At 46.5% G+C, this 26,734-nt stretch overlaps 1 protein-coding gene across 4 annotated transcripts in view; it reads right to left on the minus strand.

Moving 5' to 3' along the window:
* The window catches only part of LOC135919464 (phospholipid-transporting ATPase ABCA3-like), a 113,181-nt gene that overhangs the window by 83,824 nt on the left and 2,623 nt on the right, over positions 1-26,734 (minus strand). For 3 of the 4 annotated variants that reach the window (XM_065453296.2, XM_065453295.2, XM_065453298.2), the window contains exons 2-9: positions 24,825-25,105; positions 20,023-20,286; positions 17,801-18,104; positions 16,388-16,636; positions 13,680-13,868; positions 11,101-11,285; positions 4,314-4,439; positions 2,604-2,721 (exon numbers count right to left, since the gene is read on the minus strand). In XM_065453296.2, coding sequence (XP_065309368.2) covers positions 2,604-2,721; positions 4,314-4,439; positions 11,101-11,285; positions 13,680-13,868; positions 16,388-16,636; positions 17,801-18,104; positions 20,023-20,286; positions 24,825-25,105 — 1,716 coding nt within the window. The remainder of the gene's footprint in view (positions 1-2,603; positions 2,722-4,313; positions 4,440-11,100; positions 11,286-13,679; positions 13,869-16,387; positions 16,637-17,800; positions 18,105-20,022; positions 20,287-24,824; positions 25,106-26,734) is intronic. The other variant, XM_065453297.2, reaches the window with a different exon arrangement.

A 26,734-nucleotide genomic window follows, 5' to 3' on the forward strand; every position in this document is an offset into this window, starting at 1 on the left:
ATGCGTGCTGAATTTTAGATTGGCCTTGATGGTTATGCTTGTCGTTATCTTGGTCGTATGCACACTGCACGCCTGTCTCAAATCTCCTTCACAAATGTGCTTCTGAAATGGCGGTGTTTTCCTCTAACAAAAGAAAAAAGAAAAAAAATAGGTGTAAAGTCAACAAGCGCAGGCCTTTCCAAATATACGCATGTTAACATTATCATTTGTACAACACAATGTGTTGAGGCGAAGGAAAATGGGTCGAAGAGTAAATAAGCTTCGGAGACCTCGATGGATAAAAGAATCCGACGTGGTCAGCTTCTATAACTTCAAAGTCTGGAGTTCTTTATTCAGTTCAAAAACTTGCAAGATGTAAGGATGAGAGGCACGGAAATGGCGCTTTTGCAACTGCTTTCGTGGAACAGGAACCGTTTTACCACTTCTATATATAGGGTTGTGCGAATATTCGAAACTACCAAATGAAGAATCGAATGTTGGATTATATGGTGCAGCCTTCAAGTGGAGTAATCATTATTCGTAAATACGAAATATTTTTTCCAATAGGTTTTGAATATTTGAGAATTGTCAACTGTGCTCATCAACAAAAATTGACCGTCACTTAGGAATCCTTACGTGATTTGATTGCGTAAGCATGATGGCTTCTCTAATTAACTGGTTACATCCATGATACGTGACGTCATAGATTGTCACGTGTCCTTCACAACTCTACCTTAATCTACTTTACTCCACCTTAATCACCTTGCCCAGATGTGCAACAACCTTAATGCACCTTAATCCAGTTTATTCCACCTTAATCCGCCTTGCTCTACTTTGTATCAACCTCAGTCTACTTGATTCCATCTTAATGCATCTTGATACATGTTACTTCACCTTAATACGCCTTAATCCACCTTGGCCTGACTTACACCAACCTTAATGGACCTTAATCCACTTTAAATCACTTTCATTCACTTTATTTCACCCTAATTCACTTCACTCCTCCTTAAGCCGCCTTACTCTAACTTCTAACTTTAATATCGTATTGCTACTGACATCACGCAAGACGCTGATGACGTCACCATTGATGATCGTTGATACCACTCGTTGCGGACAACGTCGGCTTTTCTGCCTCGTCGGACATAAAATGCTTTGGCATTAACAAAGCTGGAGCAAAAGTACCGAAACTTTCGTCCACCCAGCCATAGCAGAAGCTTGCGCCTAAGTTACGTGCAGGCCACGTCGCCCGGGAGTCGGACTTGCCCGGCCGTACAGCGATCATTTAGACGCTCCAGAGGCTCCCGAGTGTGCGAACAAACTACTTATTAGTTATGTATGATCCATTTATGGTTTTAATAGGCGCGGTAATGACAAGCAAGGTAATGTAGTGGAATGACATAAACTCGCTAACGTTATTAATACTACCATTTATATACAAACATTGTTTGATAATCACGATGAAAACAGCTGCTTATTGTTGTTAATTAATTGGGTGATTAGTAAGTGGTTTGCTGAACTATCCACAAGTGATAAGTCGCTACAACGTAGAAAAGCGCTTTTTATAGGTTATGCATTACATTTACCATGCCAAAATATTAATCTTGAGACACCAAACCGTAAGCGCAGCATACATGACAGGTTCAGCGTTAGAGAATCAGCATTCCGTACTAAGAGTGGTACGGTGAGATGATGCCGTAGTGGAGGGCTTCGGATTATCTTGACCACCTGTTCCCAAGCACACTCTTCATTATCTTTTTTTTATGCGAAGCATATTACGAGAGCTCAACCCAGCTCCTCAGGCGCGGCGGTGTCGCCTTGAAACCACGTGACACCGTGACGTCACGACAGAGGAGAAGTGGCTTTGGCTCAACTCTTGCAAGACGGGCTGGGTGGGAATCGAACCAGGGTCTCCGGAGTGTGGGACGGAGACGCTACCACTGAGCCACGAGTACGATGCTTCAAAGCGGTACAAAAGCGCCTCTAGTGAATGCGGTGTTGCCTTAGAAACGAGCTGTTTCTAAGGCGTGCGTCTCTTGCTCAGGCGCACATTTCGTTGCCGCGCCGAACGCTGCTTTGCTCGACGCTCACCGCGTCCAATGCGGGGCGCGTAGTCGCTGCCCTGTAGCCCATTGTCTTACACCCCTTGGCGGGTCGACGGGAACGCTGTCGCGTTCCACTCTTGAAGGCGAAGCAGTAATGCATGAGTTGTTTCTTCGTCTAGCCGAACCAAATATAGCCAAGCAACAGCAGTTCACCAGGCTAAACAGTGATTCAACAACTAAAATAAAGGCTAGTATGCTTCGCATCCTGGGCTTAACCTTACCTAAGCCACAGCCATTTTTTTTGTATCGCCTACATCAAAATGCGACTTCTACGGCCACGACTTGAGCCCGCAGCTTCGGGCTCAGCAACAGACTGCCATATACCACCGAACAACCAGGGCGAGTGTCGTTATCATTTTATGGGGCATAAAGAGCTGCAGAAAAAGAAATGGCTTAGCCAGATGTTCCACGAAATCATACATTCGAGCTGCTTAAACGCAGCTTACGGGAACTTCGCCGCGAAGTTCAGCCACAGTATGTGTGTGTGCGAGTTGGCACGCGGGGCCCTTGCTATACGCTCACCGGTGATCATGTTGAGCAGCGTCGACTTGCCGGCTCCGTTGTGTCCCAGAAGCACCGTGATTTGGTTGTCGAAAATGCGCAGGCAGACGTCGTCCACGGCTACAACGCCATCATAGTCCTGCGTCCGCGAAGGTGGACGTCTGGATGGCAGTGGCTTCACGACTACTCCGTACATCGCTTTGCATAATGAGCAGCGCAAGAAAGGCGGGCACATGCGCTCTGTCTGTCACGTCCATTTCTTTTCGTCACGCTGTTCATTATGAGGCTTTGCACACAATGCATACGCCAAGTAACGAAGTCGTGTACCTTAACCGGCCAAATTTCGCATAGCACACCAAGCGTAATTTTTTTTAAAGAGCATCTCTTAGGTGCCCGTTCCTGCGTTGAGCGTCGGCGTAACCGAGTGAACGAACACAGCGAAAGATGAAAGAGCGAACGCGGTGTGCAGCGGGGGATGAAATGCGGCGAGAGCGAAGAGAGCGCGAGGAGGAAATCGGAGGAGGGTGCAGCGGAAGCACGAGGAGTTCAAGCGGAGGAAACCATCTTGAAACACCACCAGGCGGGGCTCACGTCCACGCATCCGCAACACTGGCCGTGCGGGGTAAAAAATTGACCAGAAAGCTCGCCTTCGTGCATAGCGTTCTCCGCGAGCGTTTGCCGGTAAAGATTACGGTTGCATAATTAAGCTGCAGTTGCCGCTTCCCGGCAACTGTGCGCATGGGCTGTTTATATACATATAGCGCCGCGCGTGGTGGCTTTCTTGCGCGTTGGAGCGGTGATCAGTGCGATGCCTCAATATATTGTGAAATGAAAACGCGCATAGAGCTGCGCTCAAATTTCGCATTAGGGAGTATCGTAAGCGTCTATTTTTTTATGTGTCGCCATTAGAAGCTTTAAAGTGGGAGAAGAATGTATGTGAAGTGTGGGAAGCCGGTCACGTGGCAAAATCAAAGAGACGAAGGGAGAGCTTAGAAGACCGAGTATCTACATAATATTACATATATATATATATATATATATATATATATATATATATATATATATATATATATATATATATATATGATCGGGGAAATCAGCTGCGGCTGAATTTCAAATGTAGAAAATAATAAAGAAAAGGAAAATAAGTTGTAGATCCTTTCAAGGCACCTGTACTGCGAGAGTACTGATGGCAGCGTGGCAAACCGGTGCTGGCACAAAATTCCTGAAGCCTCATAGCATAGGTAGATCCGTGACACCCTCTGCTCTTTCCACGGTCGTATTATACATCACGGCTGTAGGTGGTACATTATCCCAGGCTCGGTGCATGCCCATTTCACTTCCGGCTAACGTACAATTTTTGCTCATTTCGATGTATATAGCATCATTTCGAGGTATATAGCAGATAGACACCCTCCTCATATTTCTAATAGAAGCGCGTGTTTCAAAACATCGTGGTAATATATGCTGTCGTGTCGTTATGCAGTTGTCGTTGTTTCCAACCAATAAACTGTATTTGTTACCAGCATACGTAGCTATTTCGTCATTCCTAGTGCACAATGCAGAAATTGAAAGTAATATTGAAAGACTATACCTTTTTTTACACAACCTGTTTTCGGTGTGCCAAAATATCGCTGCATTTCTCAATATTGCGACCTTTCTCGAAGGCTACCTTTACGCTTCCTAATGCAATAACCCAGTTTCAATTTTTTTTTTCGAGTGCATCTATACCTTGCAGGTGTGAACGAGGTCGATGGTCACCACTTGGTCCATGGGCCCCTCTTCGAAGTTGTTCAGCTCGCCGGCCGTCCTCGATGGCGGCGGAGCCACTGTCATGGTTGGTAACCAGTAGCTGGACTGTTACACGTGAGAAATAAAAACACTTCATTTGTACATGATCGATAAATTGCAGTTTTGTCAGTATATGCGTATTTGACGCGGCAGTACGTAATCTGGAGAAAGCAAAATTCATCAAAGAGAAGCTTTCACGAGGCTTTCAACTGGCGAAGCTTTGTTTCTGGGGCATACCTACGCGCTTCCTGCATACCTTCGTTCTGTCTTCGGGTGGAGCGTAATTTCCACTTGCATTTGAAAATACCGTTCACAGAGATTTGGTGTCGCCATTAAGAACACAAAATCTGTCGTCGAAAATGTCACCAGACACGCCTAGTTAAACATATGTAAATCAGCAGATAAGAACTAATCAAGGTGTCTACCAACCGGGAAAACCGGGAATTTTTAGGGATTTTGAATAGTCTGGAAATACTCGGGAAAACTCAGGGAACTTGCGCTTATATCAGGGAAAATAAGCTGTAATTTTATTGAAAGGAAACGAAAGTCGCAGTAATGCTGGCTCGCGTAACAGAGATGGATCGTAACGAATGGGTCTTTTGACGCCGTGTCGTCGCCTGGAGGAGTTGCCAGTGTACAGTCAACGACCGATAATTCGGAGGGCTTCGCGGCACCACCGCGTACCCGATAGAGTCAATGTATAAAAATATCTGAAATTTCGGACGCAAGAGCCCTTCATCGTCCGATTTTCCGGACTTCTTGCTGTGACAGCAGGTCCGAAACGGCATTAATCAAAGCCACCACTGCCGCCGTTTTGATTACCCGGCCGCCGTGCTAAACGCTAGGTCTAGCTGCTTCAACGCTCGCTATTAAGCTTCTTGCCGTTCGGCGCCGGGTTTTTCATCGAAAGAATTCACCGCTCTAAGCAATGACATCTTTGTGGTTCTCGCGATTGGCTTCGAAGCTCGGAAAGCACGGCGCATTACATAATGCTGGTTCCCGAAAGGTAGCTTCGCCTCAGTACAGAAATATTACGCGGTGAAACATACGCAAAAGTATTGCGGTGAAGCATAACAAGAGTGGGAAGGGCCAATTGTCGCGGGACACAGTATCTATTCCTTAATTATACACGCGTCCACCCGCCAACTCCTGTCACAGAACGACCACCGATATGCCTAATAAGTGTACTGGTAGGCCTTTTCGGATGTACCTGTGGTGATTTCAGCCCTTAACGGCAATAAAGGACATGCATTCATTTTTTTCGAACTGCCCGATTTTACGCACGTTTTCGCGGCCCCTAGGGAGTCCAAAAAATTGGACGTTGACTGTATACAACTGACGAAGAGGATGCTTCAAATGGTCCGTGGGGCGAACGCGCGGTGGAAGGAGGATGAGAGCAGAAAAAACCTACGCATTCATGAATGGACGGCAAAGGAAGTGTGACGCCGTTTCTTTGAAGAAGCTTGAGCTCAAATAAACGAAATGTTGGCTGACCCCAATATGCAGGTGTCCCTCATCCAAACCAAAATAAGCTATTTAAAGCAGTGAAACGCAACACTGAGGCGTTGTGCGTGGGCTGAAAGTATGTCTGGACAGTTGAAGTTGACGCACCAACTGTTGAGAGAGCATCTCACTTGTGACAAAGTTCGGGCCTGATACCAATGACCTTGCTATCAATTGATAAAAAATATCTCATATTCGAAAACATTTGTCTCTGTATGCATCTCCTTTTTATTCGTATTTGAGAATGTTCGACTCGATTTGCAATGAGGTTTACATTTTTTTTTCAAATATATTTTATTCGCTGTGCATTTTACTAACCCCTCCCTTCTGATTTCTTTTTGAATAAAAGAAATGCCATATACTCCTTACTATTCAAATTGGATTGAGTATTTTTTTTAGCATGCTTACTAGAGAGTGACAGCATCGGGCGACATGGTGTCAGCATGTCTTGAAGTAAAACAAAGTTCTTATCACTCAGAGAACTTTGCAAAGGCACTCAGGGAATACCTGGAAAGCTCAAGAAATTTGTAAATCTCAGATTGGTAGACACCCTGAACTTCGATCTATCGCTTCTGTGGCAATGCGGCAAATTAGCTTTTAGACTTGTGCTAAATGCAGATTGGCGGTTAAAATTTCGCAAAATTTTCACTTTTTAGGAAAGAAAAATGGTCGATGGGATACTAAAGTTCTCAACTTAAGCTGCTTGCCCTTATCGAATTCTTTTACCGCTGTTCTCCGTTATCCGTAGTTCCCCACTGCCCAACTTGTGAAAGGCAGTGAGCTATCGTCTCTCTGAGAAAGAGAATAAAAGAAGCGGCAGAAAAAGGTGCTCGTGTAAAAAAAAATTAAAATAAAAATTAAATTTACTAAAATGAATTGAGCATGTGAATGAAAGAAGAAAAAAATCGAAGAAAAAAAGAAAGCGAGGGAACAAAAAAAAAGCACACTAAGCGGTCCAACGAAAAATAACTATGTGCTATTCCCTATAGTCTATGGCCGCTATTTTGTAGCGATGCCTTATGCCTTATTACATGCTATTCTTATCATCCACCACACACGGCCGCCTGATCCCGTTGATAATGTGGGCAGACCGTCACTCTGACCACTGGCCAAGCGCGAAAAGCCTGAAAAGGCATAGAATCGGAAAAGGCATCGCTGCAAAATACCGGCCTATTATTTAGCATAGCGCATAGATTCTAACGCTCCCTTTGAAACGTTTATGCCTGTTGGTTGCAATGTCTTGAATGATGGGGTACGATTCTCTATATTTTCTGTCTCGCGCAGAACGGAAATTTGACATCATCACGTCGTAGTTTCGCAAAAGCTGAGGCCCGCCTGACGTAGGGTAGCATCTGTTGCTGATAACAGGGAGCAGGAAAAGCCAATTGCGTGGCGAGGATCGCGAGTAGTGTCGACCAGCCCAACTGGCAACGCATCGCCAGAGTGGGAGTGCCGTGAAGTGACGTAAGAATACTCCATTTTGATTCTATCCATTTCCTTCATAAGCCCTCCACGATTGGTCAGAAGTTTTCGGACCACGCCCACTTCTAAGCCGACACGTCTCAAAAGCGCGAAAATTTCTCATCTCAAGAAGACGCGTACACAACGCTTATGCATGGTTATGCCGAACCCAAGCAAAGTTTGTTACGGTTCCATGCCTTCGTTAACATCAAACCCCCACTATTGGTTAAAGCTTTTTTGACTGACTACGTCAAAGTGACGAGCACACACTAATGAATTAGTAATTGTTATGCCGAGTTCGCGCCGCGGTTGCGTTGAGATAGAACAACCGCCTCGCGTGCGAGAGGTGCGTGGTTCGAATCCCGGTGCCGGCAATTTTCCAATGGATTAAAAAAAAGAAAAAAATCCGCGTGTTGATAAAATTGCATAAACAGGCCTGGAGTGTGGCCTGATCCTGGTGACCAGAACCGGTAACGCACTCCCTCACCAGAGCAGGATTGGCCACCCTGGTGCAGTACTTGGCCACAACCTCCTATATGAACACAACAATATGACAGGGGTTGTTGGAGAAGTATGGGAGAGGCCTTTGCCCTGCAATGGGCGTAACCAGGCTGATGACGATGATGATGCCGAACAAAAGGCGAAACTCTATCAGTAGCCTGATAATGAAGGGAGGAACGTTCCGAAAAAAAATTATATGGCTGCCCAGTGATCTTTCTGTCATTACCAGATCGGCATTGTGAGAACGGATTTTGACCGAATACGTATTTTCTTCCACTGAATACGGTGATCGTGTGATAATCGGGAAGCTTCCGAGCGATAGCGACGACTTAATTTGTGGATTCGATGGCATTGTGTGCGATGCGCAGGTGAGCGATGAATGCTATGGAGCAATCTTTCTGACCATATTTTATCGATATGTTATTCTGTTAAATTTCGCGAACAACTTCAACTTCACATGTTATTTTGATATTATATACCGATCCTTAAATCTGTTTAGTTTTTTATGCGCTTGCGCACACTATCCCTGTTTCTTCCACTGAATAATATTTTTCTTTGCTTGTGTGAACGATTTCGCACTTCCGGTATCTTTACGTGTTATTCGTTCTTTTTTCACGGGGTGGGGGGTACTTCATTTTCGTTGTCTATTCGTAATCCCCCACCCACTTGAGTATTCGTTTGGCGCCTGTGGGGTAATATGATTTTTTTTAATTGTCACGCATCATAGCAATATGAAACAACAGTGATGAGGCGATTGACCTCGATCACCCTTAATTAAGGGCATAGGTGCATCCATACGGACGTGCACGCTTAGAACATTTGAAACACTTAAAGCGAGACAGCAGAACCTTCCAAGGCGCAGCGATTATAATATTACGGTTTGGCAGAACACGTGAAGACTCAATTTAAACTGCCATGTATCGCCTACCACAAAACTATTCAATAAGGCGAGCTGCTGCTTTCATTTCACTGCCCCTGTCCTTTGCATTACTACTATTTGCGTAAAATAAAAAGGAATATACAAACGGAGCATCAAGTGACAATTACAGTATATTCTGCGTGAAATACAACGCACTTATTTAGATTATTCCCGCGGCCAAAGAGCATCCGTAAAATGATGTTTGCTCACCTAGTTGTATACTTTTTCGTTGTCTCCCACTTGATCGCAGCACAAATACTTCTTGGTCGCAAGTAACCGCCTTGGTAGCCGAGACATCAATTTATCTCGCACCGCTACCGACAAAAGTAAGCACAACTCGTACATCCTATCAGCCGTTTCCACAGTGGTGTCATTTTGCGGTTTCTGCTGCAGCTCCGCTGCCCTTTTGGAAGCATAACGTTAACGAGTCTCTTCGGCAGGTGGACGACGCCGCTCTTCGAACTCTTTCTCTCAGGTTCACTTTTGGCAGCACTTTTGCGCCCCTTTGAACGCCGCCGCGATCGTTGAGAAGCCATGGCTAGCTGAGCAAGGGGTGGCGGACCAATGGAACACGCCGGCACCATACTCCTCACCCCTGTCTCTCCTCTGAGATGACGCCAACGCCCCTTGCACCACTAGGAACCACCGTCTCAAACCCTCCTCTCCCATTAGCCAACTTTCGCTCCGCTGGCTCCGCCCAGCCGAGACCCTCTCCACTTCAGCGCGCTCGTCCATTCTCGTCATTCGGTTAGACAAGGAAAAGCTGTCACGGTAGGCGATCATATTTGTCTTAAAAACAAACAAGAGGGACCGCTGAAAGCGAGGAGACCGTTTTATTGGGCTGCTAAAGAAAAATGCATCGCGGGTTGCTGCCCACGCTTGCGCTGACGATTACGTGAATTTGACGTCAAGCAAATGGACTAGAATCGCGGTAACAAGACAACTCAGCGCTAATATCGAGGACGAGGAAGGAGTGCACGACATGAGCGCGGCCTCACAGTTGACAAATATATTCGCGTCTACCCAAAGTGCACGCACGTATAGAGAAGCGGAAAAGAAGTGTATGCCACAACGTAGCGAAAAGGCAAGTAAAACCGCACGTCACCGACGCTGAAAGTAGCGCACGCTGGCTGAAGTGATTTATCAATATACGCACATTTCCATATCAAGCAAGCATGGCGATTCCTGGCTGACGCAAGCGCCTTTGTTCTTCTCAGCGAAAACATATGTTCACATGTAGTTTTGTCTCTGCTCGTGTACAAAAATTGCACACCTGCTAAATTCTGTCTGGTGTGCAGTCGCATTTCTTACAATGTGAGGCCAGGGCCAAGTTAGATATTGTTTTTAAAGACTCGCAGTGCTCCCTGAAGCTTCTGTTAACACATATTCCTGTTTGTCCGATATTCACTTTAGCGCCAGTCAATTGTATTTTGTAAACTATTTTGACAGAACATGATACGAATTGCTTGATATGATCGTATTGAGCAAGGCCTTATTCTAACAACTGATTTTTTTAACTAACGCAAGCGAGCGTTTGTAACTCGTGGCATGAAAAAAAAATAGTGCATTTACGCCACAGCATATCTACGCCCCATGTTCTTAAGGCCATGGGCCGTTTTGTGTACTACGGAACAGATAATTTTTTTTTTCTTTTCTATGATCCTTCCTTCAACCATTCCGTGAAGGATTATTCCGCTTTATTATTCGTTGAAGCCACTTTTCGCACATTAAGCCAATAACTCTTTCATGGGATTCAGCCTGCCTTAAACGCGTCGACTAGAGTCAGAATGGAATAGCTTTAAGTTATCCCGCTGGGGGCGGCACATTTTACTATACAGACGGAATGAAATGCGGCAGGGGAACTTCAGTGCAGAACACCCGGTATGTGCAATTAATGGAAGGTCATGTAGTGCCGCTACGAATCCGCTCACTAAATGTGATGCGTGACCTAAGCGTACAAGCCAAAATTACGCCGATGCCACACCAACTGTATACAGTCGAGCACTTCTACAACCAAACGACCTTTATAACTAAGGAATAAATCTCTGTGCCGGTTTTCTTGCGAGCTGTGTGGTATGCGACCTTCACAACGAAGTGACCTGTATAACCAATTATTTCGAAGGCCCCATGCACTTCCTTATAAGGGCGTTTGACTGTATCGGGGAAGCTAAAGTATTTGCGCCTGACTAGTCCTACAGTGAGGCGTTTCATTCTGTGACTCATTTCACTTAATTCGCTTCATTCCTTACATCCGATTCATTTCATTCCTTGAGCAAACTAATTTAATAGTATAAAGCTCTTTCTTATTCCTTCACATTCGCTCTGTACAAATGCAGCGCTCACCTTAAACGGGAACAGGTAGGACTTTGGGATGCCCGGGCCGAGCGAAATCACGTTGTCGAGGTACCATATGAGAATGGCGAGAAAGCAGTCGAACAGGAAGCCCACGAAGACGATCTCCGCGAGCGTCACGTTGTCGGGCGTGGCGGAGCGGTCGTAGAAGTTCAGCCAGTTGGCTCCGTTCGGCACTGCAACGACACGAAGAGCATCGCGCCTTCATCAAGAAACAGGAAAGCACTGCGTGGGCAGGAAATCAGCTTTCGCTGCCTCTGTCTTGCTGCTCCGTGTCCACTACGCAAGCACGTTCGTAAAAGTGTTGAAACCGATCCTCAGCTGTTAGGTCGGTCATATGCGGTGTTCCGGTGGCGAAGCAAGAGGACACCGTGCATTTGCCCTTTCCCGCGAAAGAAGTGTCAGTATGTGACCTGTCAAGGCTCCCTCTCTCATCCTTCACCCTTCATGTCATCGGTAAATTTTTGGCTACGCTCCTGGAGTGTGCAATTTGCCACCCTCAGAGTATATAGCTTCTTTCGGCGCAGCGTAAGCCGATATCAGTGGCTTCATATACAGGGTATTTCAGCGAACACGTTCAAAAATCTTTAGAGGTTGCCTGTGGGAGATATCACTATTCTAGTTCATGAGCTGGTTTACTCGCAGAGGCGGACATTGCTTGCACAAAAATTGAAATGCAATATCGAATAATTAACAAAGATTACTCGTTAACGTTTTGACTTATTACCTTATGACATAAATTACAATTTGCACATTCTAGCCGTGGAGATCGCAGGGCGGATCAACTTGGAACGAATTCTCAGGATGACACCAGTTTCGAGATATTAATTCCCGAACTTTGCGGAAAAATGCATTGGCGTTCCATGTAATTTGTTAACAAAACGCCATTTTATGCATTAAAGCACACACTGAAGGACTTTAAGCGTGGCTAGAATCGCTGTATATTCCCCCTTTGGGAACCAGAGTTGCGCCAAAGTACTCTACTTTGGGCTCCAAAGTTATGCGGGAAAGTCGCACCGTGTACGCGTACGCGGGCCCGCTCGCGCTCGCTTTATTTTCAACGTTTATTATTTTACGAGTACTAGTCGATCACTCAACTCATGATTACGAACCTGGATTTTACACTTGCGTGTCTTATTATCTGATTATCTCTGAAAATGCAGCGTGTGACAAACACTTAAACGGGCGCATGGTGGCAACGACTGTGAGCCTTTCCACTTTCTATATATGCAAAGCGTCAAATAGAATGGTATGCTTTCGCTATTGGCTCTAATTCTAAGAAGGCCTGCATGGGGTCACGGTTATCGACATCTGAAAGACATATTGTATTGTATTGGGTTTTATGGCGCATAAGGAACTTAGGCTATCATGCGCCAAACACATGGTATAACTTATTTCAAAAATTGGGTATCCTCAGCGAGGTCCTTGTCCGGACAAGGCCTCTGAGGAGCCCAACAAACCAAATGAAGACCTCAGCCTCCTTCTCAAAACTGGGAACATGGGTGAGGTGCATCATAAGATGCGTGAAAAAACCGGGTAATCATTTTTAGATATAGTAGTTCTGTGATACATTATATTTCGTGTAGGATCGCTGCGTCTTTCAAAAAACTAAAAACTGATGAAGTTTCTACTGGTGGGTTATCTCCTAAAAGCAGACTGGGATGGAAGGGAATGCGTTCATTGTAAAATACAGTAAAATGTTTTTTTCCTTAGCCGTTCGAGTTGTGTGCACGAGAATAAAATGTGATTTACAGTGAGTTCATCTCCACATTTCTCACATAGGAATTTGTCTTGTTTTGTCAGTGGAACACGCGCATTCACATCTGAAAGACGTGAATGCGCGTGTTCAAAAAGTAGCGCTGTTACGTGGCACATTCCCTGTGTAAGTATGAAAGTAAACACGATCCAGGCGAATAACGCGAGTAATTCCATGCACTCATACGTTGCTTGCAGCCAACTCCCCCTCCCCTTTGCGCCGCCATGTTGGTTCTAACAATTTCGGTATGCCGGTCCTTGCCGAGTTTTACACGTCACGAACCAATTTAGCCGTGCTATGGGTCTCATACGCAACAGGCACACGCTGAAGAAGGCTGCGTGCCTCACGTGTTTATTGTACAAGTTCGCAGGCATGCAATGAATTTTGCAACTTCTGCAGTGCCGCACGTAGATAAAGAAATGCATTTTTATTTACACCCCATCATACTGCAAGAGGTGTCAGTGCGTCGTGTGACGTTCATTCCGCAGACCAGAAACCTACGAACACATACGTTTCGACCACTAACATCGAGTAAAAGCAACAAGAATAATAATAATGCCGCAGTCAACTGCGGTTGGTCAGCCATTTCCTTCGGAGCGTTGGCTTCTTCGCAACACAGTGGAGCCAGATCCGCCGACCCCGTGATGGCTCGCGACGAATAGCGGCGCTAGAATTGTGGAGGCGGCGCGAGCGGCGTACGGAGAACAGTGGCGCCACTCTGGCTCCCTTACGGTAGCCCATTGTTACTAGAATTTAAGAGCGTTGGCCTATGCAGTAACAGTGGTGGACACCCACCCTCGTTACGAGGCCTTACCGAACTTCTCGAACCGCTCCAGCACTCGAAAGCTCCAGTGGAGGCTCATGCCGGGAAAGATGGCCGTGTACAACTTGTTTCTGCGGGCGATGTAGTAGTAGCCCAGTCCTCCGGCGTGCTCCAGGATCAGGAACGGCACCACGCAGCTGCAGGTCCAGTAGAGCAGCGCACCCGCGACGGCAGACTGCGCTGCGTTGTTGCGAACGCGTACGCAGAGTTATTTCTCTTCGCGCATAACCGACATATCTGCGGTTCAAACTACGTGAAAAAGAAAAATCGTGCCACTGCGTCAACCGCGAAGACCTATTAGATTATTAGAGTTTTTGCACGAGCTGCCGAGGCACTGCGCGCATTGAGAGGTGACACCACGACATGTATACAGCGACGCACACGCGTATGCATGACGTGTTCCGCGTGACGGGGTCGCACCGATTCGTTTCACTATTAGGTAGTATGACGAGCCATAAGATGGCTCGTCATACTACCTAATAATGACACGAATCGGAGCGATATACTTGAATCACCATAATGGCGTTTCTTTCGCGCGCCAACGTGTACCTACAGCGCCCGCTACCGAAATGCGCGTCACGTGGTTGCGTGGTCAGGTGACTGCGCCTACACGCTTACGCAATTGCACTTGTGACGTGGAAAACGCTGCAGCAGGAACTACGCAAGTGGAGCGCGTAATGCAGCTATTACTTTACTCCGAAGCGGTTGCTGCCCCAGTATATAGTACCACAATAGCCACAGCCTCCCCGAAGGAGCACGTTCGGTAATATTTGGCTTGTACGGCCATTCTCTAGAAGCAGCTGAACAGTCACGAAGCGCCGTCTGGAGCAAGGTTGGTTAACGAAGAAGTCGCTGAAATAAGAAAGTTGTTAGTCACCTAAAAAAAAAGGTAATTTTTTTTAAATCTTAGCGACGTCTTAGTTCCTTTTTTTTTAGCAACGGAAATACATGTAGATTGAGAAAAATTCTCAAAGAACGCTGGCCTAGTTCAATGTTTCGCCACAGTTGAATCTCTAGAGGCGTCTCCAATTGCGCCTTCATTTGTCGTTACTTCTAAAAACATGCTGAACAGATTGTTATAGCCAGTCATGTGGCTTCGTCAAACGTGCTTTTTTTTTTATTGCGAAACGTTTCGTTCTGTTACCGATTTCCACAAAGTAAGAGTCGCTTTTCTTTTCTAAACTCCAACGCTTTCATTCACCCCAGCAGGAGGCGACTAGTTATATTTCTAAATATATCAAACATGACACCTAGGAAAAACTCAACAAAAAAAAACTGTTTGGAGTAAGCAATCATTACCGTCAGCCTCACTTAGCGACAGTGCGCCAAAAATGGCGTATTGGGTCGGGACCAGCTGATTTCGTCCAATAAAAGCAACCAGCACTTTCCAACCAACACTTTGGCGTAGACGTCAGTGCGGACCTAAATCACGCGCCTGTCGCTCTATTGGAGTCAAATGTGATTTCAGCGCTGAGTTTGCTTACAGCTTCCCGCAAAGTGACGCCCACAGAATATGTCGGTTCCAGAGAGGTCTTACTGAAGGCCCAGGTTTTTGCACCAACGGCACAGCGGAAGCAAGTGGAAGCTACATTTAAAGTTTGCCTCCATCCGAAGACGAGCGTACAGATGTGCGACGAGAACCAGCGTTCTATACCTGGTAACAAATGACGATGTTCTGTGCACTCATTAATCGAACATGGGACAATGCGTGACACGCAGTGCAAGTTAATCGGTGCTACAGAGCTGTCACCTAATAAGACCCACATGCATCAGACGCCTACATCTACTGCATTAGATGAACTACGAAAGAAAGTTTACCTACGTCTCGAATTGGCCTCATAACGAAAAGCTTTCATTCCCTGTAAACCACAGGCTGCGTGCGACTTGCGAATGACGTTGAGTCACGTTGGTTTCACCAAAAATAAAACTAACACTGAAACCTCGTTAGCACTTGTCTTTCTTCTTTTTTTTTTTACTGGAAGAAACAAACGGAAATACAGCACGTGTTCAAACGACTTCACAGCTCCCAAGAACTGATGCAGACCACGTAATTAGGTTGCGGAGAATCTGCTCCGCCCTACCTACTTATAGTCATCAGGCACCGAGTTTACATTCAATCGAATAAATATAAACAAATTCGAACGGTTGCGTAGCATGGTACCAATAATAATTAATATCAAACTTTGTTGCTAGTCGTTGCTCAGTTGTATTGCCTTCCCACCTAAGTAAGTGACTGCTTGAGTAGGCCGGGAGAAGCAACCATGCTAGCCGGTACGAATTATTCACAAAAAAAAGAAAATAAATAATAATATTTATATAAAAGCACTCCAAAAGGTCAAGCAAAAGGTCAGACGAGGACTTCTTTTTAAATGACAGATTTATCATACACAGAAATGCTGTATACACGCAAGTAATGGGGAAATTAACGACTACATAAACCAGTCACACATTCAAAAGGTGGGTGGCAGTGAGAAAGCGCAAGAATGTATGTACGAAAGCTTAAAAAAAGCACCAACCTTCACGAAAGCGCAAAGGTACCTGAAAATGCTGCACGACGAAAAGAAAGATCAATAGCACAGAGTACACATACGGATCGAGATCGATTTCTTGTTCCTTCAAACTAAGTACTCGCATCGCGTATTCAAAATCCACGGGGACATCCAACGCAGCGCATATAACCACGCGTGCACGACACTTACGGTTCGCGAAGAACAAGGACAGGAACATTCCGTGCACTTGGCACTGGCTGCAGAAGAACATCAGTATGACGAACAGGAGCAAGGGGTCGCTGAACTGTATGAAGGCGCGCCCTTCGTGGTTGCGCTTGACGCACATGAACAGCAGCATCAGCGTCACGACGATCAGGTGCATGAAGAAGGAGCTGAGGTAGTGGCTCGCCCAGTAGACCCAGTCGTTCACGCCCACCACACGCAGCATCTCTTTGACGCCTGCAAAAGGGGGGGAGGGGTGTGCATGGGAATCTCTGGGAAACCGTGCACACACGAGATAAGGGGAAATGGCGTCCGGTTGACTTGCTTATATCACGTCATATGTAAAAGAAAAAAAAAATGGCTGTGGCTTAGCTAAGATTAAGCCCAGGATGCGAAGCATACTAGCCTTTATTTTAGTTTATTTTAATTAGTTCATTTCTTTTAGTTTAGTTTTTTGCGCAGGCGAGCGCAATAGTTGAGCCCGGCTTGCAGCTGTTGTGACGTCAGTGCCCTAGCGGGAGGAGCGGGAGTTAGGCCGCAGTACCATCTGTGCGACCGCAGGCGAGCGCACAAGCTGAGACCCGGCTATGTAGCTACGCGGCCGCAAGCGAGCGCACGAGTTGAGCCCTCCGCTTTTGCAGCTGTTATGACGTCATATGGTAGCTACAAGGCCGCGCGCGGCGCAGCAAGGAAGAGCGTGGTTGTGCGGCTAGTATGCTTCGCATAAAAAGGAAAGAACCACCGGGTGTAAAGTAGCACAATGCAAACTAGATGCAGCACAGGCGCACAGCCATGTGATCAAAATTGAGCTTTGGAAAGGAGAAATGCCACCAAGAGCTGACTGACATATTAAATAACGTGAATGACATTTTTTCCTTGTAATCCCCCAAAAGCCAGCCGAAGGCATATTGTTTGCAGCGTCTTCTATACATTCGCATAGCAAGATGTCGAGGTTAGCATGCATTATATTGAATTGTGTCGTGTTGTTGAAACCTTGCGGCCTAGATTAGAATAATTGATTTTACTTCCCTTTTTTTCATCCGTCGCGCCGAATGGCCAACCAGGTTGCGAGCGACTGATGAACAGAGAAAAAATGAAGTGAAACAAATAAAACAAATTCCCTTTTTAAAGTTTAAAGGTAAGAGTGACTGACCAGCGCACGTATAAATCGTTATAATGAAGTTTATCGTAGTTACATTGGTTGCAGCAGCTATGTTACAGCTCTTGGGATACCCGCAGTCTGCTGCAACATTAACACAGGGGTGACATTACCAACTGTATTCTTTTCTTTCTGTCTTTAATTCTGTAACGGTATGCTGACCAAGCGAGTGCAAATAGCATAGCGAAATGCCTACAAGTGCAACACCAGAGCGTAAACTCTGAATTCTCCCGGACTCTCACCGGTGGCCTTTTCGTCGGTCAGCCTGGCGACGAACAGGCAGAAGGGGACAAGCATGCCGATGCAGAAGCGTGTCAGCACCAGGGCGTAGTTCTTGTGGTCGTGGAGCTCAATGTGCGCGGGAAACGGGAACCTGACCAGCGTGACCTCCTTCAGTGGATCCTTGTGCCCGACGATCTCGGCCTGCATCTCCAGGTGGCGCTGCTGCAGCGCTCCCATGATGGGCAGAAGGGTGTGCATCTCGGGGAACCGCTCCTCGGCTGAGGGACCCTCGTGCTGAGAGAGCAGGCGCTGCCGGTAGTTCACCTTCGCGTGGCACAACACGGACATGCGAGTGAGGAGGAGATATTCCAAGCTGGTCACCTGTTGTTATTGTGCAGACACATGCGGAAACACATAGCGTGCACCCACGCGCATAAGCGTACGCGAGAGCCGAAACTCCATGTCAGGCGGTTCGGGTTGCTTTCCACGCACGGCGGTTTGCATCCGCTAACTCTGGGTACACTACCCACAAACCTTCCTACGGAAAAGGACTAACACAGGCACTTTCACGTTTGTACGCAACGTCTCTACGGAGCCGCCGTGGTGACGTAGGTGCTTTGGCGTTGCGCTCCTAAGCCTGAGGGCTCGTGTTCAAATCCCGGCCGCGCTGGCCGCAATTCGATGGGTGCGAAATGCCCCCCCCCCCCCCCAAAAAAAAACGTCCTTGTACTGTGCAATGGGTGCATGTTTAAGAACCCCAGGTGCTTAAAATTAATCCAGAGTCGCCCGGTACGGCGTGCCTCGTGATCAAATCCTCGTTTTGGCACGAAAAACCTCCCAATATAATTCTTATTGTCTCTACAGGTGCGCGGCCTCTATACGACATGAACGAAGGCTGTTAAATTGTGTCGGTGAATCTACATGTAAAAGTTCTGTTGACCAGCGTGACGTCATGTTAAAGTTAGCTCATAAGTACTGAACCGCTCATTACAGCTCAAGCTTTGCGTGAATCTCTGAAGAAGCATTTTTAAATAGATGTGTCTAAGCATCACGTTAAGCGTCCCTTTGCTATGAAGTTAACTGTTCAAGACATGTTGGCTACATCATTGATCAGATGCTCTTGCTAGGGGTTTATCTTACTGTAGATTGGCGCATTCTTGCAGCGACTTTAAGCTTTTATGTCGTTGTTGTCCTTTGTTAGTGCGTCAGCTGAGACTCAAGGTGTTGATGACAGTATTATATTTATCACGATTGTTTTGCAAAACGTAAGTAAGTTGCAAGTTGAAACGAGTGTCGCTTTTGTGTGCTTGAATTATCCACACAAAAAGTAAATTAGGGTTCATGTTCAGGCGTTTTGCAACTGTCGTAAAATGCATAAATTGCGTTGAAATGTTCGAATGAGCCAGGTCAACTTTATTTATTCGCATCATGACACATAAACCGTTGCGTGCGCCCCAACCCCTACCACCGCCCTCCCCAATCAGCCATCTCGTTGCAATATAACCAATGATTTATAACCAATCCCATAAATGTCGTCTCAGGCATCACAGTAGTTTGTTACGACTGCCCCTACAGAGTCATCCATTACTCTCGTGGTTCCCGATCGCTTCTACGATTAACCCTCTCGAAGAGTCGGTCTCAGAGGAGCTCTCACCAGGCTATTATAATGGTCCCTATACCAAGTTTTCGCGCCAGCTAACCACAGTCGCCTAAATACGAGATTGCCCCGATCAAAACTGTGGCGTCATCTGCGCGCCCACAGAGTGGTGTCGTTCACGTCGTTCGACTCTAACGATATAACCTTGCCCCTGAAGCTGCATCCTGACCATCCACGCGTTAGTGACATTGGCAATGGGGTATATTGCTCGGAAACAGAAGAATACCAACGCATCGTGTGGGACAATACGAACGTGAGGAAGAGTTTTTCCGCGCCACCTTGTCTGCTGTTGTGCCTGTACCGATCGCGTTCTGTTTACGTACTTATAAATAGGCATTTTCGTGAAACAATATAAGCCTCGTCAAGCCTAATAGACGGCTTTTTCTTTGTTACTACAGTGTCCATCTGATAGTGAAATAAGATTGATTGATTGATTGATTGATTGATTGCTTGATTGATTGATTGATTGATTGATTGATTGATTGATTGATTGATTGATTGATTGATTGATTGATTGATTGATTGCCCTCAAACTTCAACAATTAGGATCTGGTGCAGGCAGTTCTACGGCATTTCCTGGCTTACCTGCACGTCAAATGGTAGCCTGCCGGCGAGGAACGAGACGTGAAGGCTGGCCGGTTGCAAGTGGGTGTCGTTGCTGGTAACGCTGGTGTAGAGGAGCAGGACCGATGACACAGCCTTTGTATCGTTTTCAGCAATGGCCTTTTCGTGCATGTCGAATAACTGGCGTTCGGTGGGCACCTCGGTCACGGCGACGACGCCCAGCCTGTGGAAGGCGTCCCGCGTCAACCGGTTGATGTAATGGTTCTTGGCCGCGAAGTAGTAGACCTGGAAAATCAAGGTCTATAACTGAAGTCCTGCTGCAGCAGTTCGAAGAAGGCGCGCAAAAACGCCTCAAGCTGGAAAATTTGGTCAAATTCGCCGCGCCCTTCATATATCACGTCAGGCCTTATGATATTTTGTCGTTGCCTCTCCGTGGACGTGGGTGGCATAAGATCAAAGTGAGCCCGCGATGCACTCAGAAGGATGGAATTGGCACTACAATGTGTATTCGGGCCAACTGGAGTATTACTTTTTATTTGTGCTTTTTTTTCAATTAAACGTGGCACGAAAATTTTCCCATTGCTTTCTCTGGCCTCATTCTTTTTTTTTCATCGAATGGTCCGACCATTCTTCAAACATACAATGCTGAACCTCAAGGTCAAGGTAGTGGAAGCTCCTGAAAGCCAAGTGCTCTAGTGCCACTGCCAGACAAATCCTTTAGCTTCGTGTTCACTGCAGCATTAACAGCTACGACAGACACCAGATATTTTGGCAGAAGCTGCGATTAGGAGTATAAAAATGCTATAACAGCGAAAGGTTGCGTGAAAGCCTCCATTTTGCAACATCATCATGGAAGCATACGTAAGCTCTGAAGTTAACTATCTCAAAATCGAGTGCTTCAGGCAGGTAAGATAAGTAAGTAGGCGGCTGACGAGTAACGAGTGGCATTCGCCACGCCCGCGCACGTTGACAAAACGTTAGTGTGAACAAGAAGCTGAATGGTTGACAAAACGCATTTAGGCGTTCCTACAATCCACGTCAGCCTCTGAACCCACGTTCCCATCGTCACCACACTGTCCCTTGGTAAGCTAAGGTCAATAGTAGTCGCCATAAGCCTTGTGCGGTAGTAAATCACAGGAGTGGCCTGTGACAGATGCGCCTGCTTAACTCCGCGCTCCTTTTCTGGTCAAGCAGATCATGACAACAGAGTAGCGGATGACGCTGAGAGATTGGTTTTCGAGAGAATAGAGGAAGCCTCCACTCACTTTCCAACCAGAGATATTTAATGCGACTTGCATTCTAAGGATACGTCATGCACATTCCGGTTTTTAATTGTTTTTTAAGAGCTAGCTTTCTTGGAGTTTTCCCTACACTTCGCGATTTGTATGTTACTGGCAGTTTATGGAAAGAGAGTCAATTTGGCACATTATGTGTGTGCTGATTGCTGTCATGACGACCAAACAACACGGGTCACAGAGTATGTGCCTGAATAGACAGCTTGCTGCTGGCTGCAATGTGATACTGTGTATGTGATACTTGTATGTGCCTATTCTTGTCCGATCCCCCGTGATGTATGCGACAAAGTCACATAAAGGGTGTATAGCCTTAAATATAACAAAAGAAAGTGCGGCAGAACCCATCTGACGATGGCTGTCGACGCCGATGCGTTTAGCATTCGAGCATTGTATCGACACGTCATATTGTTGAAGACCCCCCTTATTTGGAATCTGTAGTAATTCCGAGACACTCATTGCTTCGGATCTACGCGATTTCTCCGGGATTCAGCCAACTTTGCTATGAAACTCGCTCGCCAAGGTAGGCCGTGACAATGTGGCACGCCGGCGACTTTATGATGACGACTCAGTGACAACGAATGAGTGTCGAAAAAGGAATGTCTTTCCCGGAACGAGAAATGCGGTAGGGCGATTATAACATAAGGACAATGGTATGACGTTTTCAAATGATCACGATGGTATACTAAGGCGACAGTGTCGCAAAGACGGCATGGTGACAGTGGGATGTGAAGTGTTTAACAACGATGGCCTGACACCTACGGTATGATAGGAATTGGATGACGAAGCTTTTGGATGACGAAGACGGAATGACTACGATGTCATCGGGATAAAGGTATGACAGCAAATGCATGATGACTGTGTGACGAGACGCAATGACATTTGAGGCCATAAAAACGGTCTAACATGCGCTGTATTTGTCCATGCGCTATAGCGCTGTATTTTCCTTCTGTCCAGTTGAGATATCGCTAGGCTTATGTAATTTGAATTTCATAGTATCCTTGTTACTTCATTTCTTAATGGTTACGTCTACTGCACATGTCATTTGCATTATATAAATTTGTTGTAATTGTAGTTATTGCTTTACGCCTGTACCCCACTCCACTCTGTGACGCCTCGGAGCTTGAGGGTAGGTGAAATAAATGAATAAATAAATAATGGCAGCATAATCGCGATTGAATGACCAGACGATTACGATGGAAATACCAAGGAGGATTGGTGTCGATGACGTGACGAAAGTGGTATGACAACAAAGGAATGAAGACAATGAGATGCGGTTTTTGAAATCATGAAGGACGGCGACAGCGTGATTGACGACGACTGTATGAGAACGATGGCATGACGACGACTACGGTATGACTGCATGGTTTACTACTGTCATCCGGTGTAATCACAGCTTCAAGTTCGCAAGCTGTCGAAAGTATTGCCCAGCAGGTAGAGACCGCAACTTGGCTGCGGGGATTGGGCAGTTTGAATCCCACCACCATGCACCCACTGGTTTATACAGGATGTTCCACGTAACTTGAACCAAGGGTTTAAAAGAAAGTGCTTATCCGCAGCTAAATGAAACCAACGGCATGTGGTTTGCCGTCATGTGGCGCTCCTTAGAGTATTTTTTTTTATTCCGCTTAATAATTTATTGACGAACATTTGCCACTTTGACAGTATCTATCTTCTAGCCTCCTACGTGTTAGTGCTCTAGTGGTCGTTTCGTTAACTTGGTATGTACAAAAATTAGCGTAGTAAGACAAGAGTGTAGGACGAACATAAATTATTGGTCATGACAGGACTATCATGGTATGTGTGTCATGTAGGTCATAAAAGACCCGCGTGCGTCTTGGTGCTATCATGGTCGTCTCGTTAACTTGGTATGTACCACAATTGGCATATTGTGACAAGCGCGTATGACGAACATAAATTTGGTGCTATCATGGTCGCCTCGTTAACTTGGTGTGTACCACAATTGGCATAGTGTAACAAGCGTGTATGACGAACACAAATAATCGGTTATTACATTAATATCATGACATGCGTGTAATGTAGGTCAAGAAACAGCCGCCTGCATCTTGGTATCTACCAAAATTGGCATAGTATGGCAAGAGTGTACGGAGAACATAAATGATAGGTCATGACATGAACGTCCTGACATGCGTGTCACCTGAGTCATGAAACAGCCACCTGCATCTTCGTACCCTCATGGTCGTTTCGTTGACTTGATATGACAAGAGTGTATGGCGAACATAAGTGGTAGGTCATGAAACAGCCACCTACATATTGGTGCTATCATGGTCGTTTCGTTAACTTCGTAGGCTCCCCGCACACTGATTCGCATAACATCGATTCTCACAGGGCGTGGGAGCTGCCGGCTTTATCCCTTTAGGGCCAAATCCGTTTCGTTGCGTTGTAGAGGGAACTGAGAAACGACTGAACCAATTTTTTGCGGCAACGTACTACATGCTGAGTAGTGATTTTTTTCGGCGTTTAAAGAAAGCATGCAGGGGAACTATTAAATCAAGTCACGTGACTACGCTCGTGCGCTATCGTAATGCAGCGCTCTCAACCGCGCTTCGAGCGAAAGAACTGTGGGCACGGACCGTGGTGAATGAGTGGCCGCGGCTCTATAGGCATCGGCTTCACAATGCGTCAGCACCTTTGGCGGTGGCACACGGCAAGAGAGCGCCGTCGTTCCTGATAAGCGATAGGCTCGATGCACGGTTCAGAGGGCTGGGCCGGTATTTTGTAGCGATGCCTTTTCCGATTCTATGCTTTTTCACGCTTTTCCCGCTTGGCCAGTGGTCAGAGCGACGGTCTGCCCACATTATCAACGGAATCGGACGGCCGCGTGTGGAGGATGATAAGAATAGCATAGAATAAGGCATAAGGCATCGCTACAATATAGCGGCCCTGCACTACGATGGCGCACGAGCGCAGACACGTGGTTTTGTTTCGCATTTCGCGAGCTTTCTTTAAAGGCCAAAAAAAAAAAACATCGCCACGCAGCATGTTCGTTGACACAAAAAATTGGATCGGTCGTTTCTGAACCCCCTCTACAACGCAACGAAACGCGCCTGGCCCTAAGGTGAATATAAAGAATTTTGCATAATTCACCATAGCCAATTAACTAATTCAACTGAATACAAAAACTATTCTAAAGAGCGCCACATGACGGCAAACGATATGTCGTTGCTTTCATTCAGCTGCGGTTAACCACTTTTCTTAAAATCCTTGTTCAAGTTACGTGAAACGCTCGGTATAAGACTGATACAAGCAGGCATCCGTTGAGGCTTCCGGCTATTTAGCGGTGCACCACTCGTGAGAGGCTTCGCGAAGACCACTGTGCCCGGCATTACAAGAACAGCAGCCAGCAAATCTGCACTATAACAAAAGGAAACGCCACAAAGAAAAAAAAAAGCTAGAAGGTGCCAGCCCAGTCACCCGAAACGAGGTAGTCTAAATAACTAGGTAAGCTACAGAACCAGGCGAACTAGACAATCTCCCAAAATAAAAATACTGCACGCAACCAGCGGTTACCTCCCGGATGTAGGACAGGTCACGCTGGGTGTTCCAGAAGGCGTTCGTGCGCATGGGCTGGTAGAAGGTGTTGCCTTTCCTGACAAACGGTTCCCGGACCACGGAGTCCTCCTGTATGCCCAGCAGCAGTGCCACGATGAGGGCGATCTCGACCAGCGTGGCCATGTAGTGGCGGCACAGCCTCTTGACGTACACGTTCTTCCAGAGGATGATGTACAGGTGCTTGGCCGACAGCAGGGCGTTCCTGACGCGCGCGCGGCTGGGCTCGTTGGCATCGGACACTGCGACGGGGTGGCAGCATCGTGCACAGGGAATACACTCGCGTTATTCCCGAGCGATATTCTGTCGTCTCCTTCGAAGAGTAGAGGTGGAGGAAATGTCTCGTATGAATTCATATCCCCTTAAGTCACGAAGCAGACATTTGTGTACGCGACTCGTTTCTTCTTTTCGTATCTTTTTTTTGCGAGCTCTGTTCGGGAGTGACAAGGAATATGGACGTTAAGCTGCGGCTAAATTGCGGATGTCCCCTCTGACAGCTTCACTTTTGGACCTCCTCTTGCAGCATTCGAATACCAGCGCACTTCTGTATCTTTGTGCTGCGACAGCAAATTTCAAGTACAACAAACTACCACTTTAGTGCGAGCGCTACCTTGTTTGTAAGTGATGCGTATCGTCAGCAACGAAGCGATTAACCTTTTCGGTCTCTTCGTGCGGGTTTGAATACTCTGCGTGCTTGAATAGTCTGCCCCAGCTCGCAGCCAGTATAATTAACTTCTGCTGGAGCATCATGCCCATTATTTATTTTACTTTATTGCGACGATTAATTACGAATACTCGAGGCGCGTTCGTTCCGTCGGCGCTGCCGTCGTGCGGCCCTGGTATCGACGGCACATGAACGGCTCGCGCGTGGAGGCTTAGAAGTCCTCAGGAGACGCGAAGCGCATTTGGCTGCAAAAGCATCGAAGGCGACAGAGCTAAAGCCTCTTGATAATTTGAAAGTACCGACACTCTTTGAACTCTGCCGCCACCGCGCGACCTCCTCGCCTCCTCCTCGCCCCTTGCGCTTTCCCCCCGCGGCAACCAGTTTTGCCCCCGTTTTTCTGCACGACGATTGGTCAACCTGCCGTTGCCCTTGGAAACGCGCGGATCTTGAGTTTTGCTTGTGTTTTTCTTTTTCGTTCGCGCCATTTTCCTCCTGAGCACGGCTGGCTCGGTGCTTTAGCTCGGCGTAGCGAACGTTGTGCGCAGTTTTTCTGGTCTATGTGCTAGCGCTATGCCGGGCTGTTGCGCATATAACTGCAGCAAGAAGACTGAAGATGGTTATGCCGTTTTTATGATACCACAACGAAAGCGTAACGGCTTGCGTAGGAAGCAGTGGCTGCATGACATTGGCCGAAGCAACTTTGTTCTGACAAAGAACAGCGTTGTTTGCGAGCTGAGGAGTCTTTCTTATAGCTCGTAGCAAAGCATCCCGTAATGCTGCATTTTTTTTCATTCTTCCGGCCTGCTCACCAGCGTTCTTGTTGCGGTTGTCCTCAGTATGGTTAATATTCTGGGGTGGCTCCATCACTTCGCACGTCGCTACTGCTGTTATTCAGTCGGAAGCGCAGTATTATTGATTCTGCTTTGCACCCTGAAAAAATTAGTGGCAAGTATCCCCGTAGTATTGTAGGCGATGAGCGTTAACTAGTAAAAATTGAGCTTTTTTTTAAGTTTTAAGGCGAAAGCCTTTAGATCTTTATGTTTCAAGGTCGCGTTCTAAACTGGAAGTATCACGTGACCCAAGGAAGGCCAGACGGGACCCAAAGCATGTCCACCCCTGTATAAGAGAATGATTACCCAAGTTAATTAATGAATCATTAGTGGTTGACATAAGGTGGATTAGGGAGGATTAAGGTTGATTAGAGTGT

This window comes from Dermacentor albipictus, chromosome 3, assembly GCF_038994185.2.
Source record: "Dermacentor albipictus isolate Rhodes 1998 colony chromosome 3, USDA_Dalb.pri_finalv2, whole genome shotgun sequence".
NCBI lineage: Eukaryota > Metazoa > Arthropoda > Arachnida > Ixodida > Ixodidae > Dermacentor > Dermacentor albipictus.